At 48.4% G+C, this 16,710-nt stretch overlaps 1 protein-coding gene across 1 annotated transcript in view; it reads left to right on the top strand.

The window, feature by feature from the left end:
* Positions 1-6,725, top strand: part of PODXL (podocalyxin-like) — an 18,505-nt gene extending 11,780 nt beyond the window's left edge. Inside the window, 5 exon segments of the mRNA XM_009998107.1 lie at positions 2,122-2,278; positions 3,149-3,210; positions 3,314-3,481; positions 5,167-5,223; positions 6,531-6,725. Of these exon segments, the coding sequence (XP_009996409.1) occupies positions 2,122-2,278; positions 3,149-3,210; positions 3,314-3,481; positions 5,167-5,223; positions 6,531-6,725 (639 nt within the window).
* The last annotated feature ends 9,985 nt before the right edge of the window (positions 6,726-16,710 follow it).

Genomic DNA, 16,710 nt, shown 5'->3' with positions numbered 1-16,710 from the left:
TGCGTTGCTGGGGCTCCCCCCGCCCCCCTGCCGGCTGCCCAGGCTTTCCCGAGCCCCTCTCCAGTCCCGGGAAGGGTAAATCCCTCCGGTTCAGCCCCCCGAGGGCTTGAGGCACAGCTCACCATCAGGCAGCAAAGCGGTTTGGGGCTCAGCTGGGTTGGAACAGCTGGTTTCCCTTCCCATCCCCTCCAAAAAAATCACCAAAACAGTGTAAAGGTTGGGTTGTTTTTTTTCCCCCTCCCATGAGGTGGTAGTAGAAGGGGGTTATTAAGGGCTGGGGGAAGGCAGAGCTGAGGCAAAACCTGGGGAAGGAGGATGCAGGGAGGTAGCAGAGAGGTTTCCGTGCCTCTGCCGAGCAGGAAATGCTGCACAGGCAGGGAACTGATGGACTGCGGGACATCTAAGGCGTAGGAGCACAACCCAGCGTCCGAAGATGTTAAAAACACCTCCCCGGCCAAGCTGTAACCCTCTCCTCCCTGCCCTGCTGGGGATGAGCTTTCTGGGGGATGCTGCCTTGCCCAAGGTCCTGTCTTGCTGCCCACGGGCTGCCCTGGCACAGGGCAGGTTTTCCAGGAAAGCTGGAGAGGGGTTTCTTAGGAGGACATACAGCAACAGAACGAGGGGGAACAAAGTTTCAAACTGAAAGAGGGGAGATTTAGATGAGATATTAGGAAGAAATTCTTCCCTGTGAGGTGGTGCCAGGCAGCACATGCCCTTACTGGAGTGGACTCTGCTCCTGCCTGCTCCAGCACCCCAAACCTTCCCCTCCTACACCATCCATGCCAGGTCCTGCTCGCGTGGATGACCACCAGCATCTCACTTACTCCACCACAAGACAGAAGCCACCCAGCTGAGGAAGGCACTTAATCTCACCCCAATATGTGGGAGACAGGATGCACCTGCTGGGCCAGAAGACTGGTCCTGGGCACAGCACAAGGGTGAGCTCAGCATCATGAGGCCCCAGCCATCCCTGGGAATGGCTGCTGGTTCTCACCTGTCCTTTCACTTCGAGTGAGGAGGAGCTTCCCCCAGACCCCTCTGTTGAGTCTGTATCATCTCAGCTGCATCCCTGGGAAAAGGGAGTGACGGGACTCATAAAATGGTTTGGGTTGGAAGGGAACTTAAAGAACATCTGGTTCCAACCCCTCTGCCATGGGCAGAGACATCTCCCACCAGCCCAGGTTGCTCCAAGCCCCATCCAACCTGCCCTTCAACACTGCCAGGGATGGGGCAGCCACAGCTTCTCTGGGCAACCTGGGCCAGGGTCTCACCAGCCTCACAGTCAAGAATTTCCTCCTAATATCTCATGTAAATCTCTCCTCTTTCAGTTTAAAACCATTACCCCTTGCCTCTCTCCAGAAAAACTGTAGCCCCTTCAGGCTCTGGAAGGTGCTCCATGGAGCCTTCTCTTCTCCAGGCTCAACAACTCCAACTATCTCAGCCTGTCTTAATAGGAGATGCTGAAGGGCTGGAGATACAGCTTTCCTGCATGTAAGACCTACATGAGCTGTGCATGCAGGAGGGAGATCACCTCTACTTTTCCCAGCTGCTACAAACCAACAGATGCAAAAGGCCTCAGGAGCATCATCCATCTCCATGGGCTCCATCCACTCCTCTACCATCCCTCTGGCCCCATCCAATCTAACCTCTCCAGGGATGCTCCAATTTATCTGAAAGGAAAACACTTTCTCTTGCCCCTGCAGAGCTGTGGGGAAGCTCTACAGAGGACAGGGACCCATGTTGGTGGGGACAGAGGCTAGAAATGTGGATGGTGGCAGAACCACAGATGCCCGTGGGGTCACAGAGCATCATTCTGCCCCTCAGCCTCCCACAGCCCCCCTGCTTCCCTCAGGACCTGCTATTCCTGTAACACCAAAAGCTGCAGCCCTTAGATAAGGCCAGTGCAGGGCCGCAGTGAGGAACAGCAGCCAAGAGCTTGGCTTCTCATGAAGAAACTGCTTTGAAACTTTTCCTGTTCCCTGGGAGGGCCGGCAGCAGCCGGGCGGTGCAAAGGGCTGGGGGAGGATGGGCTTGGACACAACATCCCTGGGGATGGGGCAGGATGCTCCTCAGCAGTCTCCTGGGGAAGAGGATGTTGCTGAGGCCCTGCTGTCACCACAGGCTGAGTGGAGGATGGTCAGCACCAACATCTCCTTCTTTGAGAGCTTCTGCTCGACGGGCCAGCACGTGTTCAACGCCAGCAGGGAGACGTGCACGGTGGTGCTGACCTCCCGTGAGCCCCGCTCCCAGCACTGGGCCGTGCAGGCTGTCGTGCACCGTGAGTATGATCCTACCATCCTGCCCCCAGGGGGGATGGGATGGGACTGGTTTTGGGGAGCCTGGTGTGGGGATGCAGCCCGAGGCTTGGCAGAAGCCTTGGGGTCTCGCCAGAGCTTGGCTGAGGGGCTCCTTTCCTTGGATTGCCTCAGCTCACAGGCTTGGGAGAGGCAAAATGACCCCAGAAATGAACTTGGCTCCCCAATGAATGCACCAGGTCCCTCTCCCATCCATGATAAGTCAGTGACCAGAGTCCAGGATGAAAAATACCTCCCAGAGGGTTAATACTCAGTGCCCTGGGGTCAAATCCTGCCCCACGGGAGCACAGAGGGGAGTTTCTTGCCTAAGGTCAGAGCCCTGTGGGGAAATTCTGCTCAGCCCAGAGGTGCTCAAATGTTCATTTAGTACCAGAGTCCCAGGAGGATGGAGGCATCAGAGGAGGATGGAGGCATCACGCTGCCTTAGTGCCAAGGAGAGGAAGGACTGACCCCCATCCTCCTCCTCCACAGCATTAGGGCAAGAGCTGGATCCAGCCTCCAGCACCTGACCCTGGGCAGGGCAGCCAGGCTTTAGAGACAGATCCTGCACCACTCTGGCCTGGACTGGCTGGTTACAGCCCCACACCGGTCCCACTTGCAAATTTCCCACCAAAGCAGAGACTCCCCCATCAGAGTGTGCACAGCACAGGGCTGGGGGATGGTGGAGACTAGGGTCTCCAGGGCTGTTCCACTGCCAGGAAAAGAGGTCCCTGCTCCTTGTCTGGCTGTGAAGGGTTGGCTTCATGCCCACACATCTTCTCCTTTGACCAGGAGATGGTGGCACAACCTGCACCCCCCACCTTGTACTCACCACATGCTCTTTCTTCCCCCAGTCCCTTTGGACACTGAAAAAGTCCTCGAGGAACTAAAGGAGAAGACGGACAAGTTAGAGGAGGTAAGTGCATCCCTGGGCACAGTGCAACTTCCTTGCAGATGTTCCCCCAGGTGGGTGTCACAGGAAACCCTCCTCGGGGCCTGACCTGTCCCTTCTGTGGCAGCTTGGCATTGCCAACGTCACCTATGACAAAATGGAGAGGGAGATGGTCATCACCGACGAGTTCAGCACCCCCCTGATCATCACCATCGTCACCCTGGCTGGCTCCCTGCTGCTGATTGCAGCCATCTATGGCTGCTGCCACCAGCGTTTCTCCCAGAAGAAGGACCAGGTAAAGTGGGAGGGGGGTGGGACACGTACCTTGAGACTTTTTTGTCCCAGAGGGGACAGCTTCATCTCCCACTGGGAGATGAAAATCATCAATGTTGCCATCCCCGCAGGCACCACCTTCCTGTGTTGCTCAAGAGTTGTCCAAGTTTTGTGGATGCTCCAGAGGGGCAGGAGCTGCTTTGGGGGTGTCATGGTGGGGGGCAGCTGGATGAAAATCAGGGAAACAAGGGGCTAGTGATGGTGGCATATGACAACGAGCAGCATCAGTCCCTGCCATCACCTAAAGCAGGAGGGCTGAGCAGAGTCCTTGGGTCATTATTTTGAAAAGAAAGTCTTTCTCAACCCAACCTCCCCCCCCACCCCAAATTCTCAAAATACGTTCATGCACAGGATTAGGTGCCCAGAATCACCCTGATGCCGCCCTCGGGGGTGCCAAGGCCTGCAGGAAGGTTGGGAGGATGACAGGACAGCCACAGGAGGGCACCCACACTGTGCGGCTCAGCCTTTAGCAGAGCTGGGCTGGAGCCAGAATTCAGAGCAGCAGCAGCAGGATTTAAGGAAGAACAGACCTGGGGAAAAAAAACAACAACAAAACAAAACAAACCAAAACCAAAACCCAACAACATACTATCATTTTTATCTCAGGAAGCAATTTTGGGTGATTTTTGCTTAGCATCCACCTGCAAGGACTGGCCAGTCCCACGCTGTGCAGCACTGGTGGGGGGGGGCTCTGCCACGTACCCGAGGTTTGCGTCAGCTCCTATTGCTCTTGCTGAGGATTTAGCTCTGGAGAAGAGACAGAAACAGAAAAAAAAAGGGGAGGGGGAATGAGGCTAAATGATGCAATTAAGATAAACCACCCTCCTGATGGAAAAGCAAACGCCTGCATTTTCTTTCAAGCCATTTCCCACCAAACCAGCTCATCCTTCCCAGGGGGTCCCAACATCTGGCCCACGTACCAGGAGCTGTGTGAAGGCAAGGAATGAGGCAACCTTTGCTGTAAACCTTTGGAGTCTTAACAGAGATGAACACAGGAGGCAGGGAAGAGCAAACCAATGCCAGCATCAGACTTGTTTTTATACAATGCTTGATTTTTCAGGAGGGAAGGAGGGAGAATGCAAGAACTCAATAGATGTCTGACCTCCAATCTGGTCCCTTTGGAGCTTAGAGGGTTTTGCAGCTGAGCCATCCTTCTGCTGAGAACTCTCTGGTTGGGGTGGAAAACATTCCAGCAGGGACAGGGAGCAGAGTAACACTCTTGCCCTATATGGACAAGAAAACAGGTAGAAATAGGGTATTTTTAGTAATGGGAATGCACGTCCCTCAAGGAACAGGGTGCAAAAGAATTGGTACCAGCCCTGGCTGAAGGCTCTGGAGGTAAATAGCCACCAGCCACAGGGTGAGGTAGCAAAACCAAAGCAAGGGATGCCAGTTCCTCAGTATGGCTCTTGCTCAGAGCACAGGAAAAGAATCTGCTTTTTCTAAGCAGTTGCAATAGGTTTTTGGAAAATCACAGTAATTGCTCCTTTCTGTATTTGTTTTTGGGTGGTTTCTTTTGTCTTCCTCCTGCTCCTTTTCAAAAAATGACTTGAAAGTTTTTTTTTTATTATTATTATTTTTGTTTGTCTCCAACCCTCACTCCCCCCCTTTTAAACCCTGCTGTTGTTTTACCTTGGAAATAACCAGCACATCCACCCTGATCTCCCCGGGTTTGATGATGGACATGTGGCCCTGATCTTTAATGTGAGTTCTGACACAGGGATCGGAGGGGCGGGCGCCGCATCCGTAACACCCTCAGCTCTCACCCCCCCCGTGCTTGGTAGGATTCAGTAGCTTTTAACAGGACTAAAGACCAGCTTTAAAGACCCCTTGCTGCACGGCGGGGAGAAAGCGCTGCCTGAGCATCCATCCATCACAGGGTTGTACCAACAACCCCACAGGCCAAAACAGCCCCTGCAAGAGCCCAAGTGCCTCCTTTGCTTTTGAGCATCCCTCCATTCTTGCCCACAATCCCTCCCACCACATGCAACCCAAGGGGAACCCCCCCAGCAGCACCTTTGCAGCCCCCCCCTGCTAGCACCAAGCCCTGCAGTTTCACTTCTCCATCCCTTCTCTTCTCCATGGATTCCCTCCCACGCCTGTCTCCTGACATTTATTAGGAGCACTGTAATAAATCAAGCTGTAAATCCAGGCAGATTTTAACAGGGATGCTTACTGAGAGCCCCACGCTCCCGAAAAAATGGGCTGACTGAGGACTGCAGCTCCCCAGTGGATCCCACCAGGGTGGAATGGGATGAATTTGCCATGGCAAATTCAAAATTAGGATGGGGGTCTGCCAGGGGCTGAAGGGCTGGTTGAGAGCCTGGAGCGCAACATACCAAAGGACCAGGGTGAGGCAATGCCTGATTCATCCATTAATCAGCCAAAGCCACACATGGCCAAAGGGAAAAGGGTGGGAGAAGCTGTCATTTCCCTGCCTGGTTTCCACTGAGAGGTTAAGAATAGGGCTCCAAGATGATGCTTATGGAGGGTCAAATGGGCTGGCAGCATCTGCAAGGTGGAAGCTGCCCCCAGGTTGAGGGGGAGACCAACAACAAAGCAGCTCGAACTGTAAAGCAGCTAAAAAGAGACAGGGAGGCAGAAAGGGGAGGGGAAGAAAGGAGTCAAGTTTGGGAAGCAGGAGTTCGGATGCAGGTTCAGGAAATGACAACAATGTTTCACCTCTTCCCAAGGTTCTGGGGGAATGAAGCTCTGGTCCACAGCCAGGCTGAAGGTGGCAGCTGCTCCTGGAGGTTTTCCATACGTTTCTGACTGCTCTTTCCTTTTACCCATCATCAGCAGTCTCTCTCTTGCCAGCTCTATGCTCTCTCCTTGCTGCACTGGTGTTGACTGCAGCCCCCAGCCTCAACCTCACTGTGAATGTTTCTATATGTAGTTACTAAATGCGGGGCAGTGGCCATAGCTGGCTGGGAGGTGACAGCCCCAAGGTGGCACGCACAGGTTGGCCGAGCTCTTCTTCACTGGGGTTTCTGGGTTTTCTTTCCTCGCAGCAGCGCCTGACCGAGGAGCTGCAGACCATGGAGAATGGCTACCACGATAACCCCACGCTGGAGGTGATGGAGACCTCCTCTGAGATGCAGGAGAAGAAGGTGAACCTCAACGGCGAGCTGGGGGACAGCTGGATCGTTCCTCTCGACACCCTCATGAAGGAGGACCTGGAGGAAGAGGAGGACACACATTTATAGGATACAGAACCCAAGCAAGCAAGCAAAAAAACCCCACTACCACTCCCCTGAAAAAAAACACAAACCCATAAGCCCTACACACAGTTCCAAAACAAGGCAAAATTCCCAACAAACCCCAGAAAATCCCTTAATGAATTAATCACGGACCCTCATGCCACCGTGTGGGGTGCAGGATGGAAGAAGAAGGGACACAGGAGGGCACCTCCAGTGCACGTTGTCAACACAAACCACCACAGTGGCTGCATCTGGATGAACATCCTCCATCACCTGTTAGTGCTCAGCAGGACCTACCACACCAGAACTGACCAGCCCTGGGAGAATGGGATGGCTTTGCTCCTGAACAGCTGTTGGTGTCTCCTCTGAGTGTGTCCCCTTCCGGCCTGTGTTCAACCACACCCACCTCCAGCTATCGAGCCATTCAACAAAAAAGAGAAAGGAAAAAATGGAAATGAGATGGGAGAGGGGAGCACAACTCCCAGCAGCAAACCAGCACCTGGCAATTAGAGCTAGAAAAATCTGGCCCACACAGTTTAGTCATCGCTCTGCCCTCCCTGACACGAAACGCCCAGGTATCGAGCGGAAAAAGCTGGAACAGCCTGTTCCTTTTGAATCCAGTTTCCATCCTCTCCCCATAAACTTCTGGCCAAAGCGCACAAGAGCCCCAGGTTGCCAGGTTGTGCCACAGGCAAACAAATGCATCCCGACCCGGCTGGACAGGGGGATGCAGCTGTGCCAAGTGATGCTCTGTCCTGTGCCACTGTCAGTTGTGCCACAAAGGGCTGCAGGATGGGATGGATCCTGCACCCAGCTGGAGACCAGGAAAGGTGCAGCAGTTTCTTGTATTGATGTGAAGGGGAAGGAGAGGAAAAAGAGTAATTCCTTGAGTTCATCCCTGCTAGGAAGGGTGTAAGGAGATGAAGAGTGATGCCTGGTTGCTAGCCCAGGCAGGAGGTTGGGGGTTCCATGGGGCAGGAGCTCAGGTCCAGCACAGACCAGCTCTGCTGCTGCATTTCCCTGCAGAAATGTTGACTGCCTTCTAGTCATTATGCAGCAGCATCTCACAGCCCATGTCCATCCTCCCCTGAGGGTTATGTGCACTGTGATGGTTTGTGATTTTTGTAGTCATGTTTTTGTGCAAGAGCAGCAGAAGAGACAAAACAGAAGCAGGAGCCAGGGTAACTTGGTGGTGTTCAGGGTTTTCCATCAGTACTGCCCTTGGTGTTTCCTCCCCACAAGGTTTGTAAGCTCAGTTGACATCCTCAAGCACTTCTTTTGAAGAAGTAAAATAGCAAAGACCTGCAAAGAAAATTCCAGCTCAGCAGCATGGCTGGGACTGAGCTTTGCCCCATAGCCCTTGGTCTCTGGTCCAGATCTCCCTTTGATAATAAATCTTTAGAAGGGGGAAAAAAAGGCAAAAGCAGAAAGAGGTTGGACTGATTTCCTGCTCCCCATCACAGTTTCTAAATGCTCTGAAAGGATGGGGAGAGTTTCACATCTTTGCTCTGGCTTCTGTGAAAGAGCTCAGCCCTGGTAGAGAAAGGACCAGAGCAGGGGAGGGGACCAGAAGGTCACTTGGGTGAGTGCATCTCCCCACAGATGAGGATGGTGGTCCTGAGCCTTCTGTAAGGCAGAGGAGCTGCAGATGGAGAGCAGTGGCCCAGCACAGCCTTCCTCTCCCTGGCTTGGTGCTCGATGGGGTGATTTCCTATGGGCTCTGCCACCAGGTCAACATGATGGGGATCCACTCCCAAGGCCACTCTGAACATGGGAAGAAGTGAAGCCAAGCAACAGAAAGCATGGAGAAACCCAGGTCAAGCACTGACATGGGAGAGTGGTGGGGTGGTTTGCCCAGCCCCAGTACAGAAGCTGGCAGAAGATACATCTTCTCCTAGGGACTAGCTCTTCTCCCTTTCTCTCTGCTGCATCAAAGGGCAGACTTTGAAGTGTTCAAACCTATGTATTTTTGTATGTAAATATTCCTGCTATTCATTAGCAATGTATTCAGCACACCTCACTTACCTGTGCGCTGCACTTCGGGGGAGTCATTTTGGAGGGGGGAGGGAATTAACAACAACAACAACAAAAAAAAAAAAAAACCAGGAAAAAAGAAAAAGGGATCCACTCCCAAGGCCACTCTGAACATGGGAAGAAGTGAAGCCAAGCAACAGAAAGCATGGAGAAACCCAGGTCAAGCACTGACATGGGAGAGTGGTGGGGTGGTTTGCCCAGCCCCAGTACAGAAGCTGGCAGAAGATACATCTTCTCCTAGGGACTAGCTCTTCTCCCTTTCTCTCTGCTGCATCAAAGGGCAGACTTTGAAGTGTTCAAACCTATGTATTTTTGTATGTAAATATTCCTGCTATTCATTAGCAATGTATTCAGCACACCTCACTTACCTGTGCGCTGCACTTCGGGGGAGTCATTTTGGAGGGGGGAGGGAATTAACAACAACAACAACAAAAAAAAAAAAAAACCAGGAAAAAAGAAAAAAAAAAGAAAATAAAAAGCTAAAGGCCAGTTTGGTAGGGGATCAAAACTCACCACCAAGCAGGAAAACACATCCCACGTGGATAACCCCACTCCACGGCTTTCTCCCTGCTCCGGCAGAATCAAGTTCAGCTCTTAAAAGTTGCAGCAAGGCTCAAAGAAACAGTCTCAGCGTTTGCGATTGCCTGTGCGAGCATGTTTGCTTCCCAGTTGCCCCGAGAGACGAGCGGCAGGTCGGTGACCTCGAGATTCTGTCCTTCCCAGGAAACACACGCAGGAAAAGCAGGGGGCAGCAGCGGGGTTTTGGCCGTTAGGATGCTCCTGGCAGAGCATCTCCAGGCAGCCGGGTTTGGGAATGTGCCTAAAGATCCCCCTTCACCGCGAAGAGATGCCAAAGTGCTTTAATGAATCAGGTCCAAAGACTTTCCCAGAGAACCCTACAAAGGCTTGAGATCAAGCAACCTTAAATCTTTCCGAGCAGAGACCAGTGACGATATCAACTGCTCAGCAAGTGCTTATAGTGATTTATATTTGAATAGGAATTGTACATTTATTTATTTTTCCAGACACCATATTTTTAAACCACTAATATTTTATAGTAGATTTTCCTTCCCCTATTTAAAGAACTATTTCCATGGGAAAAAAAAAAAATAAATAATACAAAACCAACAGTATGTTTTTTATGTTGAGAACATTCTTTTTACAAAAAGGAAAAAAAAAAAAGAAATCAGGTAGGAAATGCAGTGATGAGCATCTTTGGCCTTAATCCTTCCCTTTGTAGACAGTAGCCATAATTGTTAGACCAAAAATAAATTTTAAAAAAATATCTACCCAGGCATTTCCTCCCTCCCTGCCCCTCCTCCCTTCCCCACACTCCTCTCTCCCAAAACAGCTTTAACATCCAACACGTTGTACAAAAGAGATTATTGCCCTTACCTTTGGGTGAGGGTTTTACAAGCAGCTCAGATGTCCTTGCAAGAGACTTTTCTATTTTCAGATTCATGAGGAATGTGTAAATATTTTAGGGCCATTTATCTCCTGCTCACAGTGCCATGACCCAACTGTGACTGGTGCCTACAGAAGACACACAGGAGAAGACATAATCCGTAAGGGACTGACTGCAGAAGGAGAACTTATTTCCTAAGACATAGGAACCCGTTGAACCTTGCACATATACTAGAGCTCTTATGTACTGTATAGCAGCATCTTTCACGGGGACAGGAGTCTGATTTACACTGGAATTTACTGAGGAACTGGATTGTAGAGATTATTCTTGCATTTTCCTACAAATGTATTTTGAAAGCATCATGTATTTCTGTCAATAAACGTTCTTATGTAAAAGACTTGTTTCTTGGCTGAGTGAAAGGAGGGGGGTGGCTTGTGCTCAAGAGCCATGACTAGTCCTGATGTAGATGTTGTCACTAGATAGGGTTTATTTGGACACTAAGCACAGGCTCTGCAACCAAGAATATGTGAAATTGTTGGAAAAGTGGGAGCTAAAAATCAAATCAGACTTTCAGAAGTACCCAGCCACAGAGGAGCTTGTACTGTTCCCCTGCAGAAGGAATCACAGAACCACAGACTAATCATCTAGTCCAACCTACAGTGAGCAGGGCCATCTTCCATTAAATGAGGTTGCTCAGAGCCCAACCAAACTGATTTTGAATGTTTCCATGGATGGGGCATCAACCACATCTCTGGGCAATCTGTGGCAGTGGTTCTCAGCGTAAAAAATTTCTTCCAAAGATCTCATCTAAAACTCCCTTCTTTCAGCTTAAAACCATTCCCCCTCACCCTCACTCCCTGTCCTTGTCAAAAGTCCTTCCCCAGCTTTCTTCTAGCCTCTTCAGATAATGGAAGGTGCTCTAAGGTCTCACCAGAGCCTTGTCTTCTCCAGTCAGAACAACCCCAACTCTCAGTCTGTCTTCATAGCAGAGGTGTTCCATCCCTCTGATCATTTTTGTGGCCCTAAAGGAAGTACAATAGTGGTGCAAATTTTCACTTAATTAAAAAAGTAAAAAACTCAGAGGGGTGGGATGCTCAGCTGATGTGGGTGAGGGCAGCCCCTGCATGGCCAGGGCGCCTGTTTGAACTCTTAGTGGCTTTAGGCTCATGTTGGCAGGAAGGCAGAGGCAGCTTGTCCTTACTCCTGCATTTCATCCTAACTCACTTGTAGCCTCCTCACACTTGGGTCAGTCTGTGGAAGAGGGAATCAAACCTCATGCCCTTAAGCCAAAGCAGCCTAGCAAAGAAGGGGCAGCAGAAGCTTGGGCAGTTCAGCATCTTGTGTGCCTTCAAGTGACCAAAATTAATTATTTTATTCCAGGTTAAGTTTCCATTTATGGAAAGGAAATTTTTAAAAGGGAATTTGTCTTGATTAAAATACTAAAAGTCAGTGGTTTCCATCTGCCCATGTTCAAACTCTGTGTCCCTCCCCAATAAAAGTTCTTGCAGCTGCTAAGCACAAGCTGGATTTATGGGACTCAGACCCAGCCCATCCAGGATTTCAGAGAAAAAGCTATTTTCTCAGCTGTTGTGCAACAGAGGGACACAGGAGGTTCCTCCAGCAGGAACAGTGCCTGCTGCCCAGACTGAACACACCACTGGTTTCACAATTTCTGTACCTTTATGAGACTTTCACAGACTTTCTTCCATTCTCAGAAGCAAGCAATGCTAGAACAGACCTTAAATCAACATCCTTGCTAGCATATACATTTTTATTAAGAAAAAAAATGAACAAAATACATTCTCTCCTTATGTACATTACATACAACATAACTACAATTGTAGATATTCCTCATTTCACTCATTCATTTATGTACAGCATGGGCCTTATGTTTATGTATCAACCCAGAAATTACCCAAGATGATTTATGCCAAGGAAGAAAATCAACACTCCGGGCTGAACAAAGATCATCCATTTAGCTGGAAAGAAAAGGGCAGGATGGGGAATTACCAGAGTCCAGGAACAATGCCTGTAACCACCAGGGGCTCAACATAGTATTAGTCAATATTTGACTTGATTCTTAAAACACGTGCACAGTTCACAGTGTTCATCACCCTACAGATCCTTCTTTCCAGCCCAGGGTTGTCTGCATCTCTCAGTTCAGCTCTCCTGTGGTCAGGGGTCCGAGACAACAACTGCAGGACAGCCACCAAAGGGAACTCAGATGGACACCAGAGTCAGTGGGATTGCTGTAGGGATGCAAATGCTTCAAGTCGGAGACCAAAACAAAAAAACAGGGCCAAAATCTGAACAGGCAGCAGACAATTCCAAGCACTGCACAGGGATAACCACCTTTTGGGGACAACACAAAGGTGCAAAGGATGAGATAACGAACACTGAAGGTCCAGACAAACAAACCACCACACTGTTCAGCACGACAATAAGAGGCAAAAGCCCAAAGAAACAGCTTGAAAAATCACCCCTAAGCAGGTGGTGTCCAGCCAGCCTAGTGGTGCTCACCACCAAGCTACTCAGATTCTGCCTAAGCTATCAATGCGTCTGTAAGAGAAAGGTTGTTTTAGCAGTTTTGAAGTCCCAAGTCCAAAGGGAAAATGTTTACTGAGGCTTGACACTTCTAAAATGAGACACTTTGCATCTCAGCCTACAAGCTGTACCTCACCACCAGCCCACAAGGATGGGAACACTGTCTCCTATTAACTGACAATGAGCCAAGGGGTTTTATTTTCTGACCCTAGGCAAAGTGGTTTGCACAATTTGGGGCCTCCAAGACTCAAGACTCCCATGAATGCTTTTGTTTGTATTATTAAGCACTTTTCTCTGGTTTACAGTCATTCTCTCATTTCCTGCTGTGGAGGAGGGTATGCTGGAAGACATAGCAAAAAATACAGCTTCAGTAAATACTGACAGCTACTAATAACTAGGGGTTTGTTTTCTTTTCCACTACCCAGCACAGCAGCTTCTGAAGTGAAAAGTGTTTTGCACACCAAAACATCCATGGGACGGAGAGAGGGGAGGAAGGATAGAAATGATGAGCAAGAATGCAGGAAATACTCAGCCTCCATTGCTAGTTTGCTTTCCCAGTTACCACAGCAGAGGAAGGGCAAACAAGTTGGCAGCACAATAGTTATCTCTTCCATGGTTAGATAAAGGTCTTCTCCAGTACAGCTGTCTGCATTGCTTGGGGAAAGAAATGAGGCTGTCACCTTCTGAATAGCAGAGGCAGAAGGATCAGCTGATGCTCAGACTGGGCTATTTGCAGGGATGTCATTGACTTGTAACTGAGAAAGCAGGGGTTGATTAAGAGCCACTTTCCCCTTTTAAGCACTGAGGCTTTTGTCAAAGGCTTGAAAAAAAAAAAAAAAAAAAATTTCTTTTCCAATAGTTATCTCTTCCATGGTTAGATAAAGGTCTTCTCCAGTACAGCTGTCTGCATTGCTTGGGGAAAGAAATGAGGCTGTCACCTTCTGAATAGCAGAGGCAGAAGGATCAGCTGATGCTCAGACTGGGCTATTTGCAGGGATGTCATTGACTTGTAACTGAGAAAGCAGGGGTTGATTAAGAGCCACTTTCCCCTTTTAAGCACTGAGGCTTTTGTCAAAGGCTTGAAAAAAAAAATAAAAAATTACTTTTCATCCTCAAAGTGACTTCTTCAACGAACAGCCCCTATTCACAAGCTGCAGCACTTTTCTGTTTAGTGAAATATGAAGCAATTTATTCAATCCCTTGGGCAGATAGTTATGAAGTCAGGATATTTAAAGTGTATTTTCTTATCACTGGGGAGAAAAACCTGTCCATTGGTATTTAGGAAGTGGAGAAGACTGCAACCACCAGAGCCACTGTTGTGGTCTAGCCTCCCCACCATCACATTAATTAAAAAGCAGCTAATCTCCCTTAATCTCACCGGCAGCTTTCATCAGAAAGCTCAGAACATTTTTACATTTTAACAATCTCTTAAGACTGTCAGAGCTGCTTTGACAGGTGTTTACACTGCACAACCACCAGAAGAGTGTTAAGCCCAGCTGGCTTCCTTGCAATCGCTGCAGACGGACTGGGGAGAAAAAGAATTCTATTAAGTCTCTCTGGTGTCTTTGGGGCAGGGAAGGCCAAATGTCAAGGTGAAGCTCCAGGACTAGAAGATCCTGGTATTGCATCACTTCCATTTGAAAAAAAAAGAGGCAGAGAATCCAGCTCACATGAAAAAATTAGTCCTAAATAGCAGACCTACTTGTTAAGAGCGTTCAAAGTCCTTCCACAAAAGACAGACATCTTAAATATCCCCAAGCCTCCTTCTCCTCCTGTTCCCTCTGCCCTGCTACACTGCAGAATCAAACCAAACACCCCAACCACCTGCTGTTTGTCTCTACTGGTGAAAGATTTGGGATGACAAAAGCAGGTCGCAGAAACCTAGGACTACTATTTAAATGAAGTTGAGAGCTGGTATAATAGTCTTTGTCTTCTGGCAAACAGCTGTCACACTCTTGGTGCCACCCTAAATAAACCCTGCTGAGAGAGGAGGGAAAGCTTATCACAGCTCTGAACGTTGGGTCACAGAGGGGCACAAGAAAATAGGTGTTTGCTGCAGCATTTTGCTGAGAGCACACTGTGCTGCTGCTGGGAAATAAGCTCCCACACTTCTCTGTCCTTACCCTGGAGAAGAAACAGCCCCTGGGGAGAACAACATATATCACAAGGATCCTCCCCCTGTATCAGAGGCAGCAGTAAGGAGGTTTTGCAAGGGAAGTAACTAGAGTGTGATGATGTGACACAGAGAACTGATGCCTCAATAACCACCATACTGCTCTAACCTTTAGCTCTTCAGTATTTCTCCATTAAACTTCAGGAAGTCTGAAGACATAGCATTTAACAGCAGTGAACAGTGACACAGGGAAAGAAAGTCAGAATAAATGAGGGAATACCCCAGAGACTATGCTTTGACCATCAAACAGGACAGCATATACACTAGTGATAAATCTTCCTTTGCAATTGGTAGCAAAACCAGAAGTCTAACCTGGCACAGCCAGTTTTGAGCTGCTTACTCATGCCACTTTTCCCAGGAATGAACTACAAAGCCATGCTAGAGCTGAACAGTCGACTCATTTCTGACAGCACTCAAGATACTTACAGGCTCCAGGTCGTCAGTAAGAGCTGTGCTGGCTCACAGCAAACAGCTGGAAGCCAAGACAACATGTACCTTTGTATGCATCGAGTATAAATTAAGATTTCAGAGTACTTAAGTGATACCACTGACAGCAACTTAAGCAAGTCTGTGGCTGAAGATACTCAGAAGCAGAGCACTGAATTTGGGTCACAGCAAGTATCAGGAGTTCAACAAATCAAGCTCCCACATATGAAAGCAAAGGAGACAGCAGCAATATTTTATCTTTAGGATCTGTGCTTGGGGAAGATGCTGCCTTGCAGACCTCTACACCTAAGCCATACAAGCTGATGTGATATACAACCCTCACAGCCACTACCCCCTTCAGAGGTTTATATATATAACCAAAGCGCTCATGGACAATCCCAAACTGCATCCAGTTCCCTGATGTCTGCTAGAAATGCCAAAATACACCTGTTGGCATCAACTGTGATGTTTTCTTGTGTGACACTCAAAAGGCAATAAGCAGGTCATTAACTGGCTTCCACTCTAAAACTGTTTAGATCCACTGTCTAAGATAAAAGCATCTGGAGTCAATTTATCCAAGTGCTGAGCCATGTACTATTACAATGGCTCCAGTACAGTAAACCTACTTTTTCCACTCCAACTTTTCATCATAATAGAGGCTTTCAGTAAAATAGGGATTTTGCCTATAAGTCATTACAACACATTCCCAGCATAACATTTTCCATGACAGGATATGATCAGGTCTACCATACCCACAGGCATTTGGATATATTAACAAGCTTCTGACAGTACATCTATATATCAACAATATTTACAGATTATATAATACTATCAATCTGTATCAAGAAGTCATTTAGTTCTTAAACTCTCCTTTCACAAAATAAGACCAATCTCCTAATTAATAAATGTACTTACTAAAATTAGCCAAGCTCATTCAGAGTTTTTACAATCTTATCCCTAATCAGAACAGCAATAATTTATTTATTTTTAACAGGGCCCACTTCTGTTTCTGTAATAACTACAGCTATAAAACAACACAAGAACTTCCAGAAACATAAATGAATTGCTTTTACTGTCAGGACTTCACTTGACAATAGCCAAATGCTCCTTACCTCTGAGCCAACCACACCTAATAAGCTAAAATTCAAAGCATACACCAGGACTCAAGGTTTCACAAGACATTTTCCTACTTCTAGAAACAGAGGTACCAAACAGAAACATATCTAACAAGTTTTGCCATTTTCCCCAGAAACATGTCAGCATTACAACCACAGAATTACTGCATGTACAGAGATGTAGGAGCATTCAAATTTCAGGTTGCAAAGAGCTAAAGCATACTAAAAGTTGCATTCTGTGAGCTCCACAAAAGTATTTCCTTCTCAATTCTGAAACGGAGAAGGCAGCAACAG

The sequence above is a fragment of the Chaetura pelagica genome, unplaced genomic scaffold (genome assembly GCF_000747805.2).
Source record: "Chaetura pelagica isolate M959 unplaced genomic scaffold, ChaPel_1.0 scaffold224, whole genome shotgun sequence".
NCBI classification, from domain to species: Eukaryota; Metazoa; Chordata; class Aves; order Apodiformes; family Apodidae; genus Chaetura; species Chaetura pelagica.
Note: the sequence above shows the minus strand (reverse complement) of the source record. Positions and strands in the feature narration are given on the sequence as shown.